The sequence below is a fragment of the Phascolarctos cinereus genome, unplaced genomic scaffold (assembly GCF_003287225.1).
Source record: "Phascolarctos cinereus isolate Bilbo 61053 unplaced genomic scaffold, phaCin_HiC Scaffold_1;HRSCAF=81, whole genome shotgun sequence".
Classification (NCBI taxonomy): Eukaryota; Metazoa; Chordata; class Mammalia; order Diprotodontia; family Phascolarctidae; genus Phascolarctos; species Phascolarctos cinereus.
In genome coordinates this window covers 288,463,438-288,489,176 of record NW_027555514.1, presented here as the reverse complement: position 1 = coordinate 288,489,176, position 25,739 = coordinate 288,463,438, and the positions used below count along the sequence as shown (strand labels likewise).

The following is a 25,739-nucleotide window of genomic DNA, read 5'->3' as shown; positions in this document are numbered from 1 at the left end:
TTTAATGGAGGAGATGGGAGAGATGAGAGGAACAGAAAAAAATGATTAGTATAGGGCGGCTAGGTGACGCAGTGGATAGAGTCAGAAGGACCCGAGTTCAAATCTGCCCTAAGACACATGATACTAGCTGTATGACCCTGGGCAAGTCACTTAACCCTGATTGCCTCACCAAAATAAACAAAACCAAACCAAAAATGCTTAGTACTTGGGGGGAAATGGAGATGGAAGGGAGGGGAGACCCGGGTGTCCACTCAGTGTGAGTCACTATGTGAAGATGCTCAGAGGGGTGGGTGAGCTCCTCCAGGGGACCGCCCTGGGCAGGAACAGTCTCCCTTTGCACCCTCAGTGCTTAGCACAGTGCTTGGCATACAGAGGCATTTACTAAGTGTTTATCACCTGACAGGCTCCACACCACAAAGTGTGATGCAGCCACACTGACCTCTTTGCTGTTCTTCTCACCCAGCCCTCCGCCTCCACCCTGTGCCTTCGTGCCGTCTCCCCGGACTGGAACGCTCTCTCTCCACACCTCTTTTTCCCTAGCTTCCCTCCCAACTTTCTGCAGGAAGCCTTCCCCACTGACGCTACCTTATATTATCAAGGGGGTGTGTGTGTGTGCGTGTGTGTGTGTGTGTGTGTGTGTGTGTATTTTCAGTCGTTGTTTAGTTGTGTCTGACTCTTCATGACCCCATTTGGGTTTTTCTTGGCAGAAATACTGGAGTGATTTGCCATGTCCTTCTCTAGCTCATTTTATAGATGAGGAAACTAAGGCAGAGTGAAGTGACGTGGCTAGGGTCACACAGCTAGTAAGCATCTGAGGTCAGATTTGAACTCAGGAAGAAGAGTCTTCCTGACTCCAGGCCAGTACACTGCACCACCTAGCTGCCCCATATATACACGCATATGTAATCTGCATGGACATTTCCCCCATTAGAATGAGCTGCTTGACAGCACAGATCGTCCTCCCGTCTTCTTTAGTTCTGTCCCCAGAACTTAGCACAGGGCCTGGCACGCAATGCTTAATAAAAGCCTGTTAAGACTTGGGGTCTTGAAGACTGTTGTCTTCAAGTATCAGAAGAGCTGCCATTAGAAAACTGGATTCATTTATTCTGCTCAGTCTTGAAGGGTAGAACTAAAGGTAATGGTGAAAGTGGGCCATCTGTCCCCAGAGGCAATGCTCCCCCTGGCCCCTGCCCAGACAGGGAGACCCCTCATGGGATCAGAGGGAATTCTTGCTCAGTGGAGGCCCTCTGAGATGAGGCACCTCCAGACTTCAGTCTTCAATTTCTAACCACGCCCAACTCCTTCAGCTGACTCTTGGGTGATCACCCTCCCCTGGACACATGGCTGCTTACCAATGTTCTTCAAACATGGACCCAGGCCCCAAAACCAGGTGGATTGTGACCAAAGGGGACCACCGTGCCCCTGCTCTGGCCACTGCTTCCCTCTGAGCCTGAGACCACGTTAGCCACTTTCTGGGCATTGTCACCCCACGCTGGGCCCTCGCCCCCAACCTCTGATGCCTGCCTTCCTCACCTTGGGCATACAAGCATTTACATTTATCCCATTCCATTTCACCTCATCAGGTCTTTTTGGACTCTTCCTTCGGATGTTTTAGCAAACCTCCCAGGCCTCCGTCCCCTGCACCTTTCAAAGCTCCCTGCCCCCCATCTGTATTATAGCCTCTGGGTTCTTTGTGTTGATGGAGGAGGAGAGCGAAGGAGCCCCATCTGGTTTCCATGACCTCCTGAATAAGGTAAGGTGTGAACTCCAGTCTTCAGCCCACTACATCAGCCTCTGTCTCAGGCACATTGATGACTCAAGTTGCTAGCCCTGAAGAGGGGGCACAGATGCAGCCAGGAGACTTCAAGGCACGGCCCCTAGAGGGAATGTAGAGCACCCATGGGCTGGTGCTGGGACAGAAGAGGAAATACATACAGTTCCTGGAGCAGAGAAGGTAGGACAGGCGATGGAGAAACCTAGGCCTTCTGAATCGGGAAGGCCAGCAGGCCTCAGGTTGGCATGGCCCCAAAGGGAAGCATGAACTCCTGGGCCTCTCCCATCACTAGTACTGAGTCAGGTGGACTCCAGACCCAGAGAGGGCAGAACCTGGCCCAAGGCAGGGGAAGGGGAGAAGTCCTCTGGAAGGACATGCGTCAAGCCCACCTGGATTCTTGTGGCCACTTATTCACGTGAGCGGCCCACGTAATGCTCGCTTCGTTCTTTATGTCTTTATCGCCAGGGCCTGCTCACTGACCCACTAAGGTTTGTTTTGGGGTGGGGTGGGGTGGGGTGAGGGCAAACAACAGACACCCTCAACGGGACGGCATGGCCAGAATGCTTTGCAGGCCAGTTCCGGATGGGAGGCAGCAGGCACCACAGAAATGAAAGCAGAGCTCGAGGTCCACCACCTAAGGGGCCAGATCTCAGCCCATGTTCATGTCTCATCTCAGCAGTGTGCCTGCTGGGCACCACAAAGCCAACAGCCTTCCCCGTGCACACGCACACCCATCCTGCCAACCCAATCTCCTTCGTCGAGCCCTCCCTTTTTTCCTCCCCGCTCAGGCCTGGATCCTGCTAACACCCCCATCTCTGCCCGAGAGACCCTTTTGGCCCTTCTCCCTTGTCTGGGCACCAGCGAGGGGATTGGGGAGGCGGGACTCATGTCCATAGCTTCCTCCTGCTGGGGTGACGCCCTGATGTGGCCAGCCTCCCCCATACCTGCCCAGCCAGAGAGGGCACAGTCCACCGTTTAAAACAATCTCCTTTACTATTAGACGGATTGATGGCTTCAGTTATCCAGGCCCACAGGAAACTCCAGGAGCCAGCTGGAGACAGGGCCCACGCTCTCTGGTGAGATGGGAAAGCAGAGCCAGCTGCTTTGGCCTTGCCCCACCGGGCCCGGCCCTCAGCATAAGGGGTGGTGGTAGGGCTGCGGGAGGGGGCTCAGGGGAACAGGCAACGGGGTCGGCTTGTGCTTGGCTGAAGCTCCCTGCTTTGAAACGGGATGTGGAACGCAAAGGGCTTGCTTGGCACCAGGCCCCTTATCCTTCACCTGGGCTCAGCAGGAGCCTTCTCTGGGGCGGGCACAACGTGGGAGCCCAAGCAGAGTCCCAGGGAAAGGGCAGGGGACTATGCAGATGAAGGGCCCACCTGGCTGCTGTCCTGGCTCCCGCCCTCAGGCTCCCTGCATGGTGGTCCTTCCAATGAAGGGTCTCTGCAGTGCTGAGCAGCTGGTAAACCCTGCCCTAACAGAGGCTGGGTCCAGCACAGCCCCTCCCAGAGGCTCCTGAGGCAGTCATGATGAAGGAAAGGGGAAGAAGGGGCTGAAGTCCCAGGCTCCTACTCCACTGGGCCCAGCCCCCCAGGGAGCAAGGTGTGGCTGGAAGGAGAAGCCTGGCCACTCATCACCCATTTCCCTCCTGCCCAGCCTGGCCTCCTGGGTCTCTCCTTACCCTCCCAGCCCAGAGCTCAGAGGGGCCAGGGCCAAGAAGGCTTGGCAGGACTGGGCAACCTCTAGTCCTCCCTTTCTTCTGGAAGCCTGAAGAGCAGCATGACCTCAGGGGTGCCGCAGGACGGCCTGCAGGTCATCAGGCAGGGAACCAATGACAGTGTCGATATACAGAGCCACCCGCTGCAGCGTCTCCTCCTTCACCGGGAGCCGGTGAGCCTGGGCCTGAATCTGGGGGAGGGGAAGGGATTCCTGAGTGGGAGAAAATCCAGTTTTGTCTCTCCATGGAGCCCCAAGCCCCAGGCCTCCCAAGGTCTAGGCTTCTTGGGACATGAGCATGGAGCTGGCTGCTCAGAACACAGAGAACGTAGACATTACAGGCCTCAGGACTGTGGAGAAGGACCTGCGGTGGCCAGAGGGAAGGAGGGCCTCCTCTGGTATGCCCCCCATCCTCTTCAAGGCTATATACCTGATGAAGGGGCAGGGAAGAGAGGGAAAGAGAAAGGAGGGAGGGAGAGAGGAAAGGAAGGAGGGAAGGAAAGGAGGAAGAAAGCAAGGGAAAAAGGGAGGAAGGAAAGAAGGAATGGAAGGAGAGAGAGAAGGAAGGGAGGGAAGAAAGAAGGGAGGAGTGAGGAAGGGAGGAGGGAGGGAGCTCACCAGCTTTTCTCGAAGCTTCAGGACCAGATCGACGATCTCTACTTCAGACTTGTCTTTCATCCAGGTCAGGATGTTCTGCAGGGAGAGAGCAGGGCTGTGCTGGCCTCCCTCTCAGGCCTGGGCCCTTGCTGGGTTGCTGTCTCCCAGCCTCGCTCTCCCACACTTGTCTCCTGCGGCCCTGGCCCTGGACCCTGCCCCTCCGGCAGCCTCCGGGGCCACTCCTCTCTGCCCAGCCCAGCACCCGAGGCTTTATTTTCTAATATCAAGTTTACACCCGCACTGCAGTAGCTCCCATTCCTGGTTCTGCCCCTGGAGCCAAGGAGAAAAGGCGAATCCTCTAAAGACAGGCAGGTTCCCCGGTCTCCTCTGCTCCAGGAGCAGCACGCCTAGCACCCTCCCCACGCTGGTCACCTTCCTCTGAAGCAGGCTCCTCCCCAGGCTAAGGGCCTGAAGGAGCGCTTGGGGTCTGGTCATTCAGCCAGTTCTGCAGGCCCATCTTCCGTCCTGCCCATCTGGACAGCACATGCTGTGTGGCGCTCTGGCCTTGCCAAATCCTCGAGCCTCCTCCCCCTCTCTGGCCCCTGTGCCTCAACAGCTACCAAAGCTGGGCACTGCCACCTCCACGACGTCCCTCTCGCCTGCCGGCCTCCACCCAAGGCCCCCACGCTGGTCCCTCTGACTCAGGGCCAAGCCCCACCCCCCGCCTAACAGTCACAGCGGCTCCCTGTTACCTCTGGGGTCAGCCCTCCACACCCTGGCCCAACCGGTCCTCGTGGACTCACAGACTCCCTGTGATGGCCCGTCCTCGCTCCTCTCACACCTGATGTGTTACCTCCTGTGCTCAGAACGCTCTCTCCTCCCCCTTTTCACATTTCAGAGCCCCCACCTTCTCCATAGGCTGTCCCCAGCCCCAGCTCGGGGCCTGGCTCACAGCAGGTGACTGACAGTGGTGTCTCCCTGATCCGCCAGCCCACGAACCCCATTCAAAATGCTCCCTTTGGGGCAGGTAGGTGATGCAGTGGATGGAACACTGACCCCGGACTCAGAAGGACCTGAGTTCAAATCCGGTCTTAGACCAGACACTTGACACTTACTAGCTGTGTGACCCTGGGCAAGTCACTTAATCTAATTGCCTTGCCAAAAGAAAAAAACCCACTGTCTCCCCTTTAAGGCCAGCCTCGGTCGCCCCACATCCCGCACCGTCTCCACTCACCGCCTCACAGATCACCTCCAGGTGCAACGCCTCCAGCTTCTGGGTCATCTCCCTGTGCCGCTGCCGGTACCAGCCATCAAAATGAGGAGACTTGAAAAATCGCCTGCCAGGAGAAAGAGGGTCAGCCTGGGGTCAGGCCCGGGAGACCCTTCAGGCGGGGGAGGGCAACACCACGCCTCCAAGGAGCAGAAGAAGCAGCCCTGCTGGTTACGCGGTAAGGCCTCAGCTCACGGCACCAGGCTGCAGAGGGAGGTCCGCTTCCTCAGCCCCAGAGCTAGATGGGCCTGCCAGTGTTTATGCCCCTCCTGAAGCAGTCCCTGAGGAGTGGTTAGCCAGCCTCTGCTGACAGCCTGCTCTGAGGTGCTTCCTCGGTGGAGGGACAAAGGCCTGGGCTCAGACCCTGCCACAGCCATTTACTAGCTGGGCAAGTCACCTAACCTCTTCCAGCCTCAGTTTCCTCATCTGCAAAATGGGAATGACAGTACCCATGGTGCCCACCTCCCAGCAGGCCAGTCGGGAGACTTGAAAGGAGGTAACTGGCATGAAGTGTCTTCGTCCGTCTTCACTGCTGGGGAGGGCCAGTTTCCAGAACATTCTTCACCCAGGCCCTGAACACTGCCTCTTCTGATTCTGTTCTCTGAGGCCACGCAGAACATGGCTCAGCCCTCTCCTGTGTGACAGCCTGTCACGTACTGTTCCCCTTTCATTTCTCCCTTCCCCAAGCCTCCCCCTGCCCCCCCTAGCCCTGCTGTGTCCCTACCTGTATAGGCCTAGCCAATCCCCCTTGAGGACACAGGTAAGCTGGGGACCAGCATGCTCCAGGCTCTTCAGGAAGTCATCCTGGTGGAAAGGACGGATCTGGGGAGGAGTCTGAGGCAGAGAACAGCTCTAAGGGCCAGGCCCAGGGGTCTTCTTCCAGGGTTAGGGCCCCACGCCTGGCACACAGCCTGCAGAAGAGGAGGCTGATCCGGGGCTGGGAGCTAGGTGCCGCTGCCTGTGATGGGGCATGGCCGGGGCTGGACTGGTGGGCTCAGACTCACCTTCCAGGGCGTGACAGCCCTTTGCAGGGGCATCAGGCTTGCCATGTAATGTTCCTGAGGAGAAGGGAAGCCCTAGTCACAGTCAAGCCTAGAAGGGAGGTCCCCCAATGGCCCGCCATCTCTAGCTGCTGGAGCCTCCTCTCTCTGACTCCATTTACTCTGGAGGGGCTGAGCTCCTAGCATGTTGTCTTTCCTCTCAATATGGGAGCTCCCTGGGCACAGGGGCTGTTTCTGCCTTGCTTTGTACCCCCAGAGCTTCGCCCAGTTCCTGGCATACATTAAGTGCCTAAACAATGCTTGTTGCTTGACTCCCCACTGGGCTCTCTGTGTCACTCCCTTCCTGGCCCACTCGGGGATGAGCCCAGCCCAGCCCAGGCACCACAGCTCCTGAGATGACGAGGGGCATTTGGGGGTGGGGGACAGCGCATTCCCACTCACCAGAGGGATGATGAAACTCTGGGTGAGCTCCAGGAGGTGTCGTCGAACCAGTGCGCTCTGCGCCTCTGAAGGACGCTTCCTCTGGATGCCCTGCAGGGAGAGAGTGCCCAGGACCCCTTCTTCCTGTGGCCAGCCTCAGACAAGGGACAAGGACGCTTGGGCATGGCAGGGGTGACGGGGGATGGGGACACACACACAACACTCACCTTCAACAGCCTCTTAATAAGTGATTTGTCTTTGTGCAGGTAGGTTTTGTAGGATGTGTAGAGCCCTGGGGGAGAGGAAAGCCCGTTCAATGCACTTCCCGGGACATCCCCAGGTGCTACAAGATTGAGCACTTTTCCACAGCAGGCTGGGAAGAGTCTGAGAGGTGAGGGGGTCTTGTCTCTCCATGCCAGGCTGGCCAATCGCTCACCCTGGCTGGCCCTGTCCTGTCCCTCTCCCTGTCCCAGAGGTGGTTTTATCCTGTAACCCCCGAGGCCCTTTCTCCTCACCTGGCTTGGTGTCCAGGGTCTTCAACTTGGTGAGTTTCTTCATCTTGACTTGCTTGGGAAGGTCCCCTGTAGAAACACATGCCTGCTGCCAGGTCTGTGAGGGAGGACCCAACCTGGCAGCTGGCCAGGGGAGAGGGGACTTGCTAGAGCCCTGGGGGCTCATGGTGGCACTGCCTTGGTCCTCAGCTCAGGAGGCCAGGGGTAGCACAAAGGGCCACGCTGGAAATTCAGGAGTGCCTCTCTCTCCTTGGTCCATGGACGTGGTGCAGATTGCCCAGAGGTGCCCGGCTCCCAGCGTCCTTCCCAGACTGGAGATGGGAGGATGCCGTTCTGTGTGTCTGAAGAGGCCTGGGCTCACTAGTCTGCACTGGGTCTCTTGGGTGCCTCCAGAACCACAGAGAGGAAGGCCAGGGGAGGGGCTTGGGGAATGCCCCAGTTCTTCCCCCTTCCTCACCGCCCCAGAGCACACAGTCTCTGAGGAATGAGATTCTGCCTCACTCAGTGCTGAGTTTATGACAGTCCCGGACCCCTTCTCTCCTTCCAGTTGTGGAAGAGGACAACTCCTGGGCAAATCTGCCAGAACTCATACTGTCTCATCCTCCCTGCTCACAGAGCTGGAGGCCTAGGACCCTCACGGGGCCTCAGCAGGGGTTAGGGCTGCAACACTCTCTGTTCTGAGCCTTACCTGACATTTTGAGTTCTCCAATCCGGAGGATGTGTGGCCAATGCTGAAGTGTTTTGATAAAAAAAGGATTTGTGACTCCCAGGACAACATTCGGTCTAGAGAAAGAGAGAGGGACAGAGAAAGGAAAGGAGCAAACAAATAAGAGGCAGAGAAAGACAAGAGGCTGAAGAGAAAGAAGGGACAGCGTGAGCCTATGACTACCTCAACCCACTACTGACTGTCACCCAGGGCCAGGGGGCTGGCAGGTAGAAGTGGGGCATTCACAGGGCCTGGAGGGGAGGGGGCACTCACAGGCTCTATGGCTGAGGGGCTGGAGGACAGAGAGGGGCACTCATGGGGCCTGGGGCCAAGGGACTGGCAGGTGGGAGGGAGGGGGGGGTCCCTCATGGGCCCTGGGGCCGAGGGGCTAGAGGACAGAGCGGGGCACTCACAGGGCCTGGGGCCGAGGGGGTGGTGGACAGAGGGGGACACTCACGGGGCTTGGGTTCGCGTAGTGTACTCCTTGAACTCGCTGTCATGGATGGTGAAGTAGGGTCGGTAGTCACAGCAGAACTTGAGGGGAGTCAGGCAGCTGCAGTGAGAAGGCCGTGTCAGCCCCCAGGCCAGGCCCTGGGAGCCCTGGCTCCAGCCCTTGGAGCTCGGAGACTCAGAGAAGCCAGTGCCTGAGCTCTTCAGGGACCAGGAGGTCCTGTCAGGGTTTTTGTGGCCAGGCCAGCAGAAGCCCAGATGGGTGTTTGCCAACACACCGGACTATGGTGCACACGATGGGCTGCCAGGGGAGCTGGGCCAGGGACAGGCCAGGCCCCTGAGTGGGAAGGACCCTGGAGGAATGAAGCTCAAACTCAGTGTATCTGAGGGCACAACACCCTCCGCTCAACACAAGTCAGCTGAGAGACAGAGTCCGCCAGCTCACACTCAGCCACCAGCACGATACGGTACAGAAGCCATCCCAGCAGGGAGGACAGCGATAGCCACCGTGCAGCGCTCACACGGCCATTTCCAAAGGGCTTTCCCCATATCGCCTCAATGGATCCTCACAAGCCCTCCCCGACCCATGGCGCAGAGGGGAGGTGCTAGCATTAACACCATTTTAGAGATAAGGACACTGAACCTCACAGAGTGAAGAGGCAGCCCCCTGGACAAGCAAAAGAGGGCAGGCCTGACTGTGGTCCTGCAGTGAGTCCTGGCGCTCTGGGGCGGCTGGCCAGGCCCACAAACCCGTATCTTGACGTGCCACCTACCTGGTCAGGGCCAGCACCATCTCTGACGAGATGGTTGGAGATGGGGCCATGACAACAAGGGGCTCCCCCAGGAGCATCAGCTCCCACAGCAGCTGGATGTGAATCAGCACAGGCTGGAAACACCTGTTAGCAACACAGAAGGCAGAGAGGGGTCAGCAGCCGGGAAGGGAAGGCCTGACCCCCAGCTCCCGGCTGCACTGCCACCATGCCGGCCTGCCTCCAAAATGCTTCCCCTGAGCTCCAGCTTTCTCCAGCTCAGGACAAGGGACTCACAAGGTCTGGGGAATCTGAAACCCCATCATCATCCCTCTGCCTCTGATGGGCAAAGCTGCGGCCTGGGTCAGGGGAGGGCATGAGTGGTGGGCGCTGCGATCCACGTGGAGGGCCACGGCTGAAAAGACACACATAGGACGTGACCCCAGGGCCTTGCTCTCCTATAGGACACTTCTCGACTTCAAGACTCCTTAACATCACGATAACCATTTCAATGACATCGTTTCCACCGTAATCCGATGTATTTTATTTTGAACTTTTACAACATGGTTCTTGTGTGGAATGGGCGGGCTTCTTCAGACTAGGGGTCCAGGACACCCAAAGGTGAAGAGTCTGTCTCTGATGTGGAGCTTGTGCTGGAGTCCTGGCCTCTCCCCCTCAGGAGGCCACCCCGAGGCCTAAAGCTTTTTGCTGGGCCGGCTCCCTGGGGCAGGGACAATGGGAGCACCTGCCAACCCCCAGGACCACCATGTCTCAAGGGTGGCCGTGCCAGGGCTGTGCTCCGGCAGATCTGTTCCGTGAGCTGCAAAAGGTGTCAGGGCTAAGACATGGAGGACTCCATTGGGGCAGAAATGACCTATTAGTACTCTCTCTGCCGGGCACTTCTCTCCCACAGAGGGGGGCACTCACAGGGCCTGGGGCCGAAGAGGTGGTGCACAGAGGGGAGCCTATTCTCCCATGAAGCAAGGAGAAGGACACAATAAAATCTTCTTTCCCTCATAAAAAGAACCCAGACTCCCAGGCCCGAATGAGGGGAGGGGAAAGACCACACCAAAGCAGAGCAGCCACTTCCAGTGGGGCTCAGGGCCAGCATCCAAACCTCCTTGAGCCCTACTGGCTGGACTGCGGGAGGGAACCTGGCGCGTCCAATTGTGAAATGGAGGGAACCATCCGCCTCCTCTCTGAGGAGAACCAGAGACTACAGGCATTGAGGACTGGGATGGGAGGCAGGCGAGGAGACAGTTAACATCAGTGGCTGAAATGCTGGTTCTTGTCAGCTACCAGCGGCAGAGGCTCAACTCTCAGCCCCCTAGGCCAGGAGACAGGCCCGTGGACAACCCCTTCTCCTCCCTCCCCAAACACACACTGGTCTTCCTCCGGCTCAGCTAGCACCCAGGGCATGACACCTGGATTTAGGATTTCCCAGGAAGCTTCTCCGTGCACACAGGAGAGGGGAAGGTGGTCAGCACGGCCAGTAGGCACTACCCATGAAGGTCGCTGTCCCTTCCTCTGTGTCTCTGCACATCTTATGCATTCTTTACGGTCCAGCCTGACTGTAACGGTCTTTGTTCCTGACTTCCCTGTGGCCTTTCCACTGGACCATACCATGCAGCGCTCTCACCCCGCTCCTTACACTGCTCTCTGCAAGGTCACTCCTGATCCCCTCATTGCCAAGTCCAAGGAGATCTCTGTCTGCAGCCTCTGAACCCATTCACCAACTTCACTTTCAAGAAACTCTGCCCTCCTGCCGGTGCACTAGCTGTAATTTGTTGTTTGAATTTTATGGACACCTGGGTATTTCCAAATATAAGCCCCTGTCTTTGTATGCTCAAATTTTGTACCAAAGGTCTTTTTTAAAAGTTCAACCAAAACAGTCGACACAGACATTGCTTTTGACAGCACACAAAATAGCCTCGGCCTGCTGTGCCTGCTCCCCCACTTCTCCAAAGAAAGGAGGGAGGCATGTTTTCCTAGCTCTTCTCTCGGGAGCTGTCAGAGCCTGCTCCGGTCTCCTCTTCCTACACCTATCAACTAAATGAACATCTTCCCTAAGCACCCGTGAGCTCCCAATGGCCCCATCTCCCGCCGCCATGGCGGTGATGGCAACAGCACCTTTCTACATTTCTAAAGTGCTTTACCAGTGGAATCCTGGCTCTGGGAGGTGGGGAGCCTTCTCCTGATCCCCATAATCACAACTCTCCCAAGGGCCAACCCCCAATCCCTGGGATCTAATTGGTGGAGAGGCCCTATCAAAGGTCCTGCTTGACCAGGAATCCCTTCTACTTCATCCCCAACAAGTGGTCACCTCAGTTCGGCTTGAACCAGGACAAAGACCTTGCCACTGACTGCACCTGCCATCTAGGCTCTCATTTTGGGGAAGTTTTCCTTATCCTCCCCCAATTCTGCCTCCCGGGTCAAACCTCAAAGTAGGTCCCTCTTCTCCAATACCTGAAGGCCATTACCACAGCCCCTGGGGTCCTCTCTTCTCCAGGCTCAACAATTACAATTCATAGAGAATCTGAGTCCGAAGGGACCCTGGGGCTATGCAGCCCGACCTTTCATTAGAGCCCACCAGACTAGGGGGCCCCTGGCATCTGCCTGAAGACCTCCAGGAAGGCACAAACCCTTGAGAACAGAACTGAGGCAGTGCCCACCACTTCCAAATCACTAGTTGTTAGGATGTTTCTCCTGACCTCCAGCTGCCATCTGCTTCTCTGCCATCAATCAGTCCCTTCAAATTACCCTTGTGTAGACAACGAACCACTGGAAGAGTCTTAGTGAACTTCTCAGATGCCACCAAGTTGGCTCTGATGGAGGGCAGCCTCTCTGGCCCTGGATGCCGCGCCTCCCCCCCTTAACATCACACACACAGGATGTGTCCCTGAGTTGGTACACAGCCCTTGGAAGTGGACCTTCAAAGGGGAAACAGGAAGCAGAGAACCTGATAGATGGAGACCCAGAAGAGAGAGGGGCCACACAGAGACCTTCAAGGGGAAGCCCTCGCATCTTTGGGGCCCCTGCTGGGAACCAGGGCCGACAAAGGCCATGGTGGAGTGGCAAGGAATACCCTGGCCGGAGGGGAGCTCTGGAGGCACATGCTGGAAGCAGGCGCAGTGAAACGAAACAACAAAGGAGAAGTCTCTGGGCTGAGCAGGGGCTAAGGAGCCAGCCCCAGCCTCAGCCTTCCCCAGTGCTGTGCACACAGGCTCAACACTAACAAAAGGGGCCTGGAAATCGGAGGGGGGTGGTCTCTGGCAGGCGAGGAGACTGCTCTGAGTGTTTATGTGCCCAGGTACAAGTTAATGCACTTGTCAGGCAGACGATGGGCGTGGACACTTGGGTGGGACCGAGGCCTCTTTTCAGTGTGTGGTGACAGCCCAAACCTCAGCCAAATTCTGACTGACAGTCCTAAGGGAAATCTGGGATGAAGGGAATAAGGGGGGTGTGTGTGGGGGGGGAATAAGTGAGAAAGAGATTTGGGGAGAATCTCAAGTTGGCTTCCTGTGAGCCTAGAGAAGCCCAGCTTCTGTCTATGGGCTGCAGTCTAATGGCATCTTCTCCAATCCTCTCACTATCCTGGTCACCTTCTTCTGGACACACTCCACGAGTCGAAGTCTTTGCTAAAAGGAACTGGCCGGACTGCCTTGCAGAGTTTCACCTCCCTCCCTCAAAGGCAGCACCTCGTCTGGGAGTGCTGGCTCCTCTGGGGCTGCCATCTCAAGACCAGTGGCTTATACTAAGCTTTAAGGCCACTCTGACCCCTGGATCTTTCCTCCTGTGCAGGGGGTGTTCTGAACCCAAGCAGAGAGCTTTATGCTTCTCCCTACTGAATGTCACCTCACTGGATCTGGCCTGTGGTTGGATAGAGGCTCTGCTATCCAGAGTGCCTGACATTTCTCCCAGCTTGAGGCTTCTCCCGTTGGGGCCTTCCCCTACATTCAGAGAAGAGGGCTGGACGGCTCATGGCCAAGGACGATGCCTGTGTCCCACCAAGAGGACTCCCTCCCGGCTGACATGAGTCCAGTTATCGCTGTTTTCTGGGCCTGGATCTTTGGCTAGTTCCAAGGGCACTGGATGGTACTCTCGACGAACTCCAGTCTTCCCATCTCAATCCCAAGTCAAGCATGAACAAATCTCAGTCTTGGGTGGCTACAGCACTACATTCATCTAACATCAAAGGAAGAAAGGAGGCCTGTTCTTGATGAAGCCGGTTCAGTCTCTGCTCCCCTTTCACAGAAAGGCTCCCTAATCCTCTCCTTAACAACAAAATAGATTCTAGAGTTTCATCGGAAAGGGAAGTCAAGTTCTAGATAAATCTAGACAGAGTTGGTGGCTCTGCACTTTGCCAGTCCCATCCAGGTCTCTCGGAGGTCACTGGAACCGCCTGGTGAGGACCCCATCTGACAGTTCTCCCAATGACTCTCAGGTGTATTTCATGTGGATCTGAACTCTGGGAGTGTGGTGGACAGAGGCTGCCCAACCATCTTCTCACGTAGGCTGGGGAGATGTCTGGTCTCTGCTAACAAATTCTGCTCACCCTTCTCCTTGCAAAGACCCTTCTCTTTGGAAGACAAACAAGAGGTGGACGGGCAGTTTAGCCTTCTCACCATTGCCCCACCACCTATCCCTCCTTCCAGACTGCCCGGGACTTGTCTTCTTCCTTCTAAAACCAGGCCCCTCCTCACAAACCCCTCCCGAGTCGCTCACTGAGCTACACACTCCTGCCCTCATACCCCCTTCATGCCTGACGCAGCGCGGCCCTTTCCTCCGTTCTCAGGGTCACTGCCACACTTCAGCTACTCACTCCTTCCTTCTGACCTGGACAACTGTAACATGAGCCCGAACCAGCCCCCCTTCCCCAACCCACCCGATGTATTCCTCCAAGACTCTAAGATTAATCTGCCTAGTGGCTGCTTGCACGGTGACTGCTCTGCTCAGACGTTTCCCATGGCTGCATTCTGTCTACGAGAATGCCAATGTCCCTGCTTAGTGCAGCCCTCCTAGACATCCTTCTCCCAGCTACTGTGGTGCCAAACCAAATGTGACTACTGGCCTTGCTGCCCTGGCACGCATTGGGCTTTCCCATTGCCATGTCTTGCTCACAGCTTTTTCATCATCTGGAAAACAATCTCTCCACCCTCCTGCCTATGAGGGACACATCTACCCTTCCAGGCCCGCATCCAAAGCTACCCTCCCCCTAGTCTTTTGTATTTCCCCAAACCGCAACTGTGAGCACTCTGCAGCGCTCTGGCGGCATGCTACGTCCCTCCCTCACGAGGCTGTCAGCTACCTGTGCAAAGGGGCCCCGATCCTAGCCCCCACTACCCCCTCCACCTTGTCTCACAAAGCAGGCACTGCAGGAAAGAACACTGGCTCAGGGAACACTTACACAGCTGATCCATGTTCTACACTCTTACCTGAAAAGATCCAGCTCATTAACACTGGAGAGAACTAACGGAGCAGGGAGCAGGTTCTGGATGGGAGAAGAAAAACTGTGAGAGTCAGCATTAGCCCCAGGATGGATCCTCGCTCCAGTGAGGCCCAGCCAGCCTCAGCTGGGAGACCAGCCCTCCCCTTCCTCATCCTGCTCTCTAGAACCCAGCCAGGAAGAGCGGCAAGTGCCCGGCCAAGGGGCGGAGAGCGGGGACAGCAGCTCCAGGTGGCAGCCTGGGCCAGCTGAGCAGATGTGTCACGAAGAGCCATACTTGCCACCCCTCGGATCTTGGTTCTACATACACTTTGGGAAGAAGTGGGGGGATGAGGCTACTCTGTGCACGTTATTGTGTATGCATACATAGGGGTGTATGTGCACACACACAAGCACATGAGAAGTGCAGGCCCTGGAGACGGGACCAAAGGAAGAGGAAAAGAGCCCACTTGGGGCCTCTTACCTCCTGGTTAAACTGCTTTACAGGGCTTGCCTCTAACTTGTCTACACGGGATGGGATCCGCACCTGGAAGGGTTAGGGTTAGGGTTAGGGTTAGAGCAGTTACGTGGGCCAACAGAGGGCCAGCCCTCATCAGGCCCAGCTCCACGTCTCTGCCATTTCTGTTGCCGTGGCCACGGCAGTGAGGCGGCAGAGTCCTTGTTGTCCTAGGCCTGGTCCTTGCTTAGCTTAGCCTGGCTCTGCGGCGGGACGGGTGTCTCCTCTGCCATCCTGGGGGTCCCAGGCAGCTAGTTTAGACCTGAACAGAAGTCTAGAGAGGGAGGGTCCCTTACAGGTCATCTAGTCAAACCCCCTGCCCTGAAGCCCGTCTTGGCTTGGGTGCCTAGAATGGGGGGACTCAAGCCTTACAAGGCAGCTGACTCCTTTTTTGGACAACTCCAACTGTCAGAAAGTCTCTTTGTAGGTTGCACCTCGCTGTGCCTTCCTGTAACTTTCTGTGGTCATTCCTGGTGTCCTCAGGCCAGGCAGAACAGGTTTCCTTAGCATCACCAACCAAGCCAGAGCCCAGCGGGACTCTCCTCTCCCTAGTTTGGACGGGATCTTTACTTGCATTGGCACAGGGAATTCCCAATGAGCAAACTCCCTCCGCCAGTGCAGACTGTGCGTCACTTGAGCAGCATTTCCACCAGGCACCGCGCTCAAGACTGGGGAGCGTCGCGTTTGCATTTCCCGGGGCACCCTGAGGGCGGCTTGTTAGAATCACACCGACATTCTTGGCAGGTCTTCTGAGCCCAAGGCCGGCCTTTTCTCCATGGTCACACCAGCCTCTTGGCCATTGCATTGACTCATGAGGATCTTGCGATCCCCAAACTTCCCAGGATTGTTCACTTGTATGAACAAAGCTCCCCGGCCCTGGACTTGTGGATTTTACCTTTTGGGCCTAAATGTAGGAGTTGCTGGAGATCCCCATTAAATTTCCCACTCCTGCTTAGTAAGACGCTTTTGCGATCTCATCTGCTGTGCAGGGTCTCAGCCCGGCCTCCCAGCTTCGGATCAGCATTGTGGCCGCAAACACTGACATCGTTCATCTTCTGCCTGCCTCAGTTTCCTCATTTGTAAATTGAGGATAACAACAGCACTGACCTCCCAGGGTTGTTGTGAAGATAAAACTCAACGATGTCTGTAAGTGCTCTGCAAACCTTATGGTATTATATCACTGCTGGCTATTATTGGTAGTGGAGTTGGGATAAAGAGAAGCCTGGGCTTAGCTTCTGCCTCTGGCACCTCGTAGCTGTGTGACCGGCAGTAAAGCCCAGACTCTCTGGGCACCAACTTCCTAAGTGGTGACATGGGGCTGTCCCTGCCTGGGGTTCTTATAAGGATCAAATGTGAAAGTGCTTGAGAATCTTAGGTCTCATATAAATACTGCTTATTGTCATTCACAAATCTGGTAAACAGTCATAAATATCTTATCCAAATGGTCAACAATGCTGAATCCTTGGGGCCCTCCCCTACGGACCTCACACTATGCCAGAGACTTTGCCCAAACCAGATTAAAATGCATTGGGAAAGAGTTCACAAAATAAATAATCCAACAGAATGTGGGCGCTGTGGGCGTGTGGTTTTCTAAGCCAAAACTAAGCTTGCAGGATCCACTTCTGTTTGGGTCCGACCCATGGCTGAGTCCCCAAGCACTCCATGGGCCCCATCCAACCAGTCCTCCAAGCATCCAAGGGCCCGTGACCCTGCCCTTTGTTCCACAAGGGCAGCGGGAGGGCCTTCTCCTCCCTTCCTGAGGTCTAGGCATGCTACATCAATCTTGGCTCATGCCCGGCTCCTCATTACCTGCATGACGACTCCCATCACGGGCAGATTCAGAGTCTGTCCTGGCACTGGGGGGGGCCACTGGTCAATCTCGTTGCACACTGCCAACATACGTCGAGGAGGAGTTAGGAGTGGGCCCAAGCAGCCAGGCTGGCTCTCGCCTGGGGTGGGTGCCCCTGCCCTCACCCCCCAACCAAAGAATAGTCGTGAGACTTGAGCACTACCCATGCCAATGGTGGACATCTGGAGAGCCTGCACTAATCTGCCTGGGACACAAGAGGGCAGGGCTCTCAGTGAGCAGTCAACTGACTGGCTCATGGGCGGCCAGAGCTCTGGGCACCGCAGGAGAGCTCACTCACTCAGAGAGAAGCCCCAGACCTCATTTCATGTTTATTCTGGGCTTTTTCAAGATCATGAGCCCAAGGCAGTGCCTCTGGGCCTAGCACCCAGGAACCATCCTCCCCTCCCCCAACCCGTGCACGTGCCCTCCCAATCCTCTAACTGCCGATGGCCTGCACAAACCATTTGGGGGCTCACCCGCTTCCAGGCACGGAACCAGCTTCTCAAAGTATTCAGGGGCAATGAGGTTCAGCAGTGACCGGAACAAATTCACGTAGGGCAGGCGGGACACCAGCACCAGTGACTGAAAGGGACCCACAGGGAGGAAGGCTAGCGGGCACACGGACTTCTTCATGGATGCCCTCTGTCCTTCTCTCCTCCCACTTTCCTTAAAAACTGGACCCAAAACTACTGGGCACAGCACCGTCCCACATTTGACAAGAGAAAGGCAGCATGGGACAGTGGGCAGAGCCCCAGACTTGAAGTCAAGAAGACCTATATTCAAGCATGTTTCAGACACGCCTGGGCCTCACATTTCTCTCCCCTGTAACACAAAGGGTTGGACTAATGAGCTCCCAAGTCTTCCAGTTCTAGATCTGGAATCCTGTGGTCCAGTGGCTGCCGGGCATAGATGGGGCCATTCTATAGACCGACATTCTGGGCCAGGCTCTCCCGGAGCTCCATCCTGGTGGGGAGCCATGTCTGAAGTTAGAGAAGCCACTAATGCCACAGCCCTCGTGTGGGACAATCATGGGAAGAAAAAGGAGCTGGGGGGGTGACTCAAGGAAAAGGACAAAAGGAATGTGGTCTGTGCCCTGGGCTGGCGGTCGGTCTCCTCTGCCTCTAATCCTGCCCTAGTGCCTGCACACTGGAGTGCCCACTACCACAACCACCTTCGACTTCCAAAGCATGATTTCAAAGGACCCCACGGCCTGCTCGCCAAAGCAAGGTCCAGCAGGCTCTTCAGATGCTCCTGACTGGACCTGTCCTCACGCTTGAGCCATGTGGTGGACAAGGAGGTGAGAGGGGGCTGCAAACAGCTGGCTACTGGGCAAAGGAGCCTAGCCTGGGAGGGGCTGCTGGCCTCCGTGGGGCACCTGGTCTTACCTTCTGGAAGTAGCCTCTCTTCACAGCACTGTCCTTTACCTGTCTGAAGTACACGTAGCCAAACAAGTGGGCGGCCTCTCTCTGTCAAAGACAGGCAGCCATCAGGTGGCATCCCAGGCCAGAGCAACATTCTCTTTCTACCCAGCAGCCCTTCGTCCGCTGCCCTCTCTGCCAACAGGGAAAGGCCCCAGAGACAAGGACCGTGGTTAAGGCGTCTCCTCACCCCTTCCCCACAGCAATGCATGGTCTGAGGCCCAGAGAGGAAGAGAGAGGTGAAGGGCTGGGCTGACCTGACAGTGAATGAAGACCTCCCAAGCACAGTAACCAAGGTGGCCAGGCTTACACAGGAAGACCAAGCCTTCTCTACTGAGTGGGAAGCCACAGGAAGGCAGGGACCACCTGCCTTCCACAGGCCTTACACCACCCTCACCCCCATCCCTACTCCTACCAAGGACACAAGCTCTTGCTGAATGAATGGAACAAATGAGACTTGGAATTTGCCACCAAGCCCAGCTGGTGGTCAGGATGTGGAGAGGGGAGAACAGGAAGGGAAGGGGAGGGGAGGGGCAGCTTCCTTGAGGTAAGCCCCTCAGCAGGGCCAGGGGAAGCTTGCACGGAGGTAGGCCAAGCCAACGTGTCCCCAGAGCCCAGAAGCAAGGGACCACAGCACCTCCTGAGCTGAGCAAACTTCGCAAGTATGAGGCGGGCCTCTGCCCTCAGGAGAAGGGGACAGGGCCCAGTGCTAGGATCCAACCACAGCCTGCCTCCTCCTGCTCTGAGGCCTTGGCCTGGTGTGGAGGGGAGCCTAACATGTGGCCAGGAAGGCTTCGAAACAGGCCAGCAACAAACAGGTCTGTGTGGGGCAGCTAGGTGGCGCAGAGGATAGAGCCCCAGCCCTGGACTCAGGAGGACCTGAGTTCAAATCTGGTCTCAGACCACATACCTGACACTGGCTGTGTGACCCTGGGCAAGTCACTTAACCCCAACTGCCTTGCCAAACAAACAAACAAACAGGTCTGTGTCTGTGGCTCCCGGGCCAGTCAGGCCAAGAGCCCTACGTCCTGGAAGGCTGCTCTGTGCACACGTTATCCCCCTCGAGCCATCGCGTGGCCCACCCCCTCCTACTGTACTAAGTGTCCATCACGTGGCCCGCCTGCAGGAGCCAGACAACGGAGGCTGGACACTCCCACCCCACCCTGTCTATGGTCCTCGGAGAGGCCCCAGCCGGGAGCGGCTCGCTCACCTGCAGGGTGACGGGAGCCCCTCTGTCATAGCCATCGTCATCATCAAGAGAGTGGAGGTCCCTCTGTCCCCCAGACTGACGCATCCGGAAGCTAAACTGGGTGTCCCCAAGGCAGCCTGAAAGAAGCAAGGCCTGAGCCAGTTACCCACGGCACATGGGCAGTCCTGACACTGAGGCTGGCCCTCCAGGAGCCTCCAGGGCTGTGCTGGCACAGAGCGCCCAGTGGTTCGAGGGCAGCTCCAGCTGTCCTCTAAGCCTCGAAGTCTGATGCTTGCTGAGAGCTTGAGCCCCCAGGGGCCCTGGGGAGGAGTCCCAAGCATGGGGCAAGCTTGGTTTCAAGCTCAGGAAATGAGTGGCCTGTGCCAGACCTTGACCCCCATGACCCTGGCACCCCGTCCGTGCAATAAAGCCGGGACAAGGGTGGTACCCGCTCCTGAGCCTTCAGAGTAGCCTGGCATTCTGCAAAGAAGCCTGATAAGGAATTCAAGAAGAGGCCCAAGGCTGTGGGTCAGAGATCACATGACCACCATGAATCTAAGGTTCTGGGAAAAGCTGGGAGGCTTAAGCCACAAGGAGAAAGTTAACGGTGTCTTTCTCTGCCCTTCAGCAAAGGAAGATTCAAAGGTCACCTTCCTTCCTCCCTGTAATTTCTCCTCTGGCCATGGCTCAGATCTGTCGTCTCGGGCCCTCCCTGCAAACGTGCTCATAACACAGAGATTTCCTTCATGGCCTCTGGCACTATAAGCGTGCAGGCGCAGTTAGCAGGCTGGGACATCAAAGAAGCCCCTTCAGACGACAGGCTCAGGTATCTATTCCCTGAGAAGTTACTGCTGTGGGCTGTGGTGCTTGGGGTGGCAGGGCTTTCCTTGGGAAAGAGGTTCAAGGCTGTGGGGTATGGGGAAAGCTCACTGTCTGCTCCCTAGAAGCAGAACAAGGAAGCAGTGCTGGGCTTCGTCACAATCCTGGCCACAATGTTTCAGCATGTGTGTGCTAGTGTAGCAAGGGCCCCACCACATACAGACAGAGGTGCGGGGCCTGTGACACAGGGATAGCACATGTAAAACATAAACTAATCCATGCATGTGAACTAAGACTGTCTTCGGGACCACGGCTGAGCCAGGGCCCAGGCGAGCCAGCCAGCCCTGGGGTGCGTTCTCTGCACTGTCACCTCAGAAGACACACACGGAGACTTGCCACACGCTGAGGGAGGTGGGTCTTTCTGCCAGCAGGTCCCGTGCCGTGACAGAGCACCTTGGGCCTGCTCTCTGCTCTGTGCCCTCCCTCCTTACTCTGACAAGTTGGGGAAGCAGAGCTGCCTACCTGAGTAAGAGTCGGGAAAAGACAAGTAGCAGATGCTGGTTTTCTGTAACAGATAGGAAAACACAATGAAACTGCAGGATGTTGCTGTCTGAAGGGCACTGCCAAGGGTACAGGAGACCTACCTCCTTCTCTGTCAGCCTGGAGTCATAAGGGTATACCAGCTGCAGAAGAAAACAAACAGAACACACTATCAGGACGTGAGTGGGCTGCCACAGTGTCTCCGGAGGATCTTTGTCAGAAAGGATGAGTTTATGGGCCCCTCTCTGAGATGGGGGCAGACACGCAGCAATTCTCAGCCCTCTCAATAACCCGAGGAAGCCCAGGCTTCTCTATTCCCTTCCTTCCCCATCCCCTAAATTACAGTAGAATTAGCCTGAAATCCTCACGGGGAACAAAGCTGCCACACTGGTGCTGTTTTTCTCCCTACGTCTAGGGACAATCAAGTCTCAGAGTGACGAGCCCAGTTACAATCCAGTGTGCTCTCTGGGTTAGGATACAGGTGAGGGGAATCATCCTAATATCTTAGAGGAAGAAACTGAGGCACAGAAAATGGGATAATGAATAACACCCGAAGCCACAAGGCAGTCACTAGCTAAAGAAAAAAGCCCCAATTCTGGATTCTGATGCCAGGGCTGCAGGAAGGCCTTCTTTTACAATTAGTTTTTAATGAGATAGGCAAAGCAAAAAGAAAAGGATTGTTTCCCAGAAATGACTGGCTACAGGTGCTTAAGGGGAACAGAGGCTACTGAGGCCCCAGCTGGAGGGAATGAGGATTTTGCTAACTTAGCAAATCAGCTTTCATTAAACCACCTGGAATTATTTTGGAGGCTGTCACAAAGTGAAAATGGCGATCTTGCTTCCAAAATACAGAGAGGATGAGTGACCCAAAGCCCCTCCTGCCTCTGGACTCTGCCCTGTCTCTGCAACGTGACTGGGGGAGGCTTCCACACGGCCGCATGGCCCTTGGTGGCTGGGAAGAGCCACGGTTGGCAGTCACTGAAGTGCCCACACGAGGACTGGGCAGAGCAATGTGAAATAAGGACCAAAGAGACCAAAGGTCTGTGTGCCATGTTGCGAAGAGGGCCCCAGGAAAGCAACTGGGGGGGACAACAAAGACAATGGGATGCCTTGCTTTAGCTAGGCCCTCTTGCTTTCCAGGGCAAGGATGTCGGAAGCCTCCAAGACAGGATGAAGGAGCTGATCAGAAGAAAAGACTTGGGTGCCTCCACTGTGAAGGTTTGTCTGGTCATGAGTCTGGGGTTGAGGAAAGGAGTGAGGTAAAAAACAAGCACTAATAAAACACTAAAATGTGACAACCCCCCCCCCCCCCTTTTTTGGTGTAAAGAAAATTTACTCTTAATTTTTTTATGGCAAAATGATGATGCATGCAAAGCATTTTTCAAACCTCAGACTGTCATATAAGTCTATTACTATAGATCTATTGTTGTCATGATTATAAATAAGGCCTCTTTTATAATGATGTTTGGTACAAGGGTACTCAATTTATCCAAGGTGGTAAATACCATCAAATGTATTTTAAAATTTCCATTTTAGAATTATATCTCAATGTAAGAATCTAGACACATCTGGAAATGTTTAGTATGTTAAATATATATCAAAGAAGTATCAAATTATACTCTACATCAGTGATATCGAACTCAAATAGAAACAGATCCCTGCACTGACTCAGAAAACCTAATTAACATTTATTTATATTCCTATATTTTTATTTATTTTGTTGAACATTTCCCAATTGCATTTTAATCTGGTTCCATGATATTGACAGGATCTCTAATTTTGTTTCTATTTTTAAATAAATTTTTATTTATGTCTTCTGTTTCTTACATGATCAGTTATTCTCAGTATCCCTCCCTTTACCCTCCTAAAGTACCATCTCATATAACAAATGGTATTTTTTAAACACACACACACACACACACACACACACACACACACACACACACGGGGAAAAAAAATTGGGGCCACTGAAGAATACACTGAAAAAGTCCAAAACCATGTGTCGTGTGCAAACCCTGTGAGCCTTCCCCCTCCACTGAGGGGAAGTTGGGGGTGTCTTCTCGGCTCTCTTCATTCTGGGTCTAGTCCTGATGGACTATTATAATGTTGTTACATTACACAGTAACAGCAATACTGTATGAAGATAAACCGTGAATGACTTAGCTATTCTCAGCAAAACAAAGATCCAAGACAATTCTGAAGGACTTGTGATGAAAAATGCTATCCACCTCCAGAGAAAGGACTGATGGAGTCTGAATGCAGATTGAAGTAGACTTTTTTATTTTATCATTTTTGTTCTTTTGGTCTACATTTTCTTTTGCAACATGACTAATAAGGGAATGCTTTGCCATGACTGCGCATACATATATTTGTGTGTATATATATGTATATATGTATGCATACATGTATATATATTATGTACATATGTATATATATGTATCTACATATGTGTGTGTGTGTGTGTGTATATATATATATATATATATATACATATATATATATATATATATATATACATATATATATATATATATATGTATAATCAAAGTGCTTGCCTCCTCAAGGAGGGAGGAGGGGAGGGAAGGAAGGAGAGAATATGGAACTAAAAGTTAAAAAAAAAAGAATGTTAAAGATTTTTGTTTATATATAATTGAGAAAAAACCCAATTTTTGTTATATTTACTTTCGCTTTTAGTGTATCATTTTCCACACTTCCATTTGCTGTAGTCATTATGGAGATTTTTTTTTTTTGGTTCCACTGATTTCACTTTATCGGTTCATATAGCTCTTTCCAGGCTTCTCTGTATTCCTCATTTACATTTTTCACAGAACAGTAATATTCCATTATAGTCACACACCATAATTTATGGAGTCATTCCCTAATGAATGGGCATCTCCTTTGTTTCCGATTCTTTCCCCTCACAAAAAGTGCTACTATACATACTTTAATGTATCTGGGAATCTTTTCTTATCGATGGCTTCCTTGGGGGTATGTACATCTCGTAATGATGTCTCTGGTTCAAAAGGTATGGGCATTTTAGTGACTTTACTTGCACGACTCCAAAGCGAGTGCACCACTTCACAGCTCCGCCAACAACATCTACTGGTGTGCCTATCTTGCCATAACCTCCCCCATGTTGAATGTTGCCACTTTTATTTTTTTTTTGACAATTTGCAGGGTGTGAAGTAAAAATGTAGGGCAGTTTTGATTTGCGTTTCTTTTAGTATTAGTGATTTGGGGTATTCTTTAATGTGGTTCTAAGTACTTTGCAGTTCTTTCTGTGAGAACTGTTTCTTCAAATCCTTTGACCACTTATCTATTGGAGAATGACTATTAGTTTTGTGTCCATTTATTGTTTATATATTTTGGATAACAAGCCCTTAGTAGAAAAATGTGATAAAATGGTTTTTTTCTCCATTTGCCTGCTTCCTTTCTTATCCTAGATACATTTTATGCGGAAGCTTAATCAAAGTCATCCATTTTATCTTTTGCAACGAACCCTATCCCTATCCCCACTTGTTTGGTTAAAAACAGGTTTTATACTCCTATCTGTGAGAGGCATATGATTTGTTTCTCTTCTAATTTTCATGACATGATCTTTAATATTAAGATCGCATATCCACTTAGCATATATTGTAGTGCGTGGTGTAAGGCGTTGGTCTAAACCTCATTTTTGCCAGACTGCTTTCCATTTTTCCCAGCAGTTTTTTTAAATCAAAAAAGGAGTTTTTTCCTAGGTAATTTATGTTTTCAGGTTCTATAAAGTATCCCATGGTAATCTGATTGGTATAGCATTGGAAACATAAATTAACTTTGGTATACTGTCATTTTTATCATATTGGCATGGCCCAGCCATGAGCACTGAATATTCTCCAGCCCTTTAAGTTGTTTTTTATTTCTTTAAGGAGCATTTTGTAGTTGAATCCATATGTCCTTTTTGTGCCTTGGCTGTGATGCTCCTCCTAAAATAAGACTCATAAAATTAAAAGTGAGTCATGGCTATCATACCCTGCCTCTTCACACTGGAGAAGCAGCACACAGAGGCTGAGACTCAGAGTCCAGAAGATGCAGGGTTTTCAAGGACAGGAGAGAAATGGGTGTGTCTGTGGGCAGCAGTGTAGGATACAAGAGAACAGCAAAAACAAGAGCAGGCACTATGACGAGGTAAGTGGAGAGGCACTGGGCCTGGCCGCCACCTCATCTGAGACAGGAGGTAAAGGAGGACCCCTACGTGTGAGACGAGAGGCAGATGCGGGAGCTCCACACAAATGGCTTCCATCTTGGGAGTGAGTCTAAGACAAGGTGCTCAGCCAACACAGGGGTGGCCGTGGGAGCCGCTGCCACAAAGAGTGGAAGAGCAACTGGATGAGGAAGGAGTAGAATGCCGGCACTGCTGCCGTGAGGGCCCAGCATAGATGAGACAACATCCATCTGCAGGGGACTGGAATCGGCTCCATTCAATGATTCCTCCAGTTCTGTTCAATGGTACGTGATGAGGAGTTTGGGGCAGAGAACAGGAGTAATACACCAGTGGGCTTTGGGAGTGGAGTGATTGGTGACAGGACAAAGGGGGAAAGAGGTTAAAGCAGAGTCCAGTGTTACTTCAGCTAGCTCACCAAGGGATCAAGACAAGGAAAGGAGCGCACTGAGAGATGACGCATGTATTGCCTGGGCGTGAAAAGAGGCTGAAGAGGACGGAGGCCTCATGCCGAGAGAAAGATGGGATGATAAAAGATTGTGATCAGATTATGGGATTTGGGCGTTTATAAACCCCAAAACCAGGGTGTGCC

General features: G+C 53.7%; 1 protein-coding gene across 2 annotated transcripts in view; it reads right to left on the bottom strand.

The window, feature by feature from the left end:
* Nucleotides 1-2,748: 2,748 nt before the first annotated feature.
* DENND6B (DENN domain containing 6B) overlaps nt 2,749-25,739 on the bottom strand; it is a 31,022-nt gene continuing 8,031 nt past the window's right edge. For both annotated transcript variants that reach the window (XM_020982872.2, XM_078147900.1), the window contains 19 exons: nt 21,054-21,092; nt 20,932-20,974; nt 19,612-19,727; nt 18,369-18,449; nt 17,460-17,565; nt 16,944-17,023; nt 15,102-15,164; nt 14,628-14,683; nt 9,217-9,339; nt 8,451-8,546; nt 7,976-8,070; nt 7,291-7,356; nt 7,003-7,067; nt 6,797-6,886; nt 6,359-6,412; nt 6,079-6,188; nt 5,319-5,421; nt 4,106-4,180; nt 2,749-3,679 (listed from right to left, as the gene is read on the bottom strand). In XM_020982872.2, the coding sequence (XP_020838531.1) occupies nt 3,557-3,679; nt 4,106-4,180; nt 5,319-5,421; nt 6,079-6,188; nt 6,359-6,412; nt 6,797-6,886; nt 7,003-7,067; nt 7,291-7,356; nt 7,976-8,070; nt 8,451-8,546; nt 9,217-9,339; nt 14,628-14,683; nt 15,102-15,164; nt 16,944-17,023; nt 17,460-17,565; nt 18,369-18,449; nt 19,612-19,727; nt 20,932-20,974; nt 21,054-21,092 (1,584 nt within the window). In that variant the 3' untranslated portion in view covers nt 2,749-3,556. The remainder of the gene's footprint in view (nt 3,680-4,105; nt 4,181-5,318; nt 5,422-6,078; nt 6,189-6,358; nt 6,413-6,796; nt 6,887-7,002; nt 7,068-7,290; nt 7,357-7,975; nt 8,071-8,450; nt 8,547-9,216; nt 9,340-14,627; nt 14,684-15,101; nt 15,165-16,943; nt 17,024-17,459; nt 17,566-18,368; nt 18,450-19,611; nt 19,728-20,931; nt 20,975-21,053; nt 21,093-25,739) is intronic.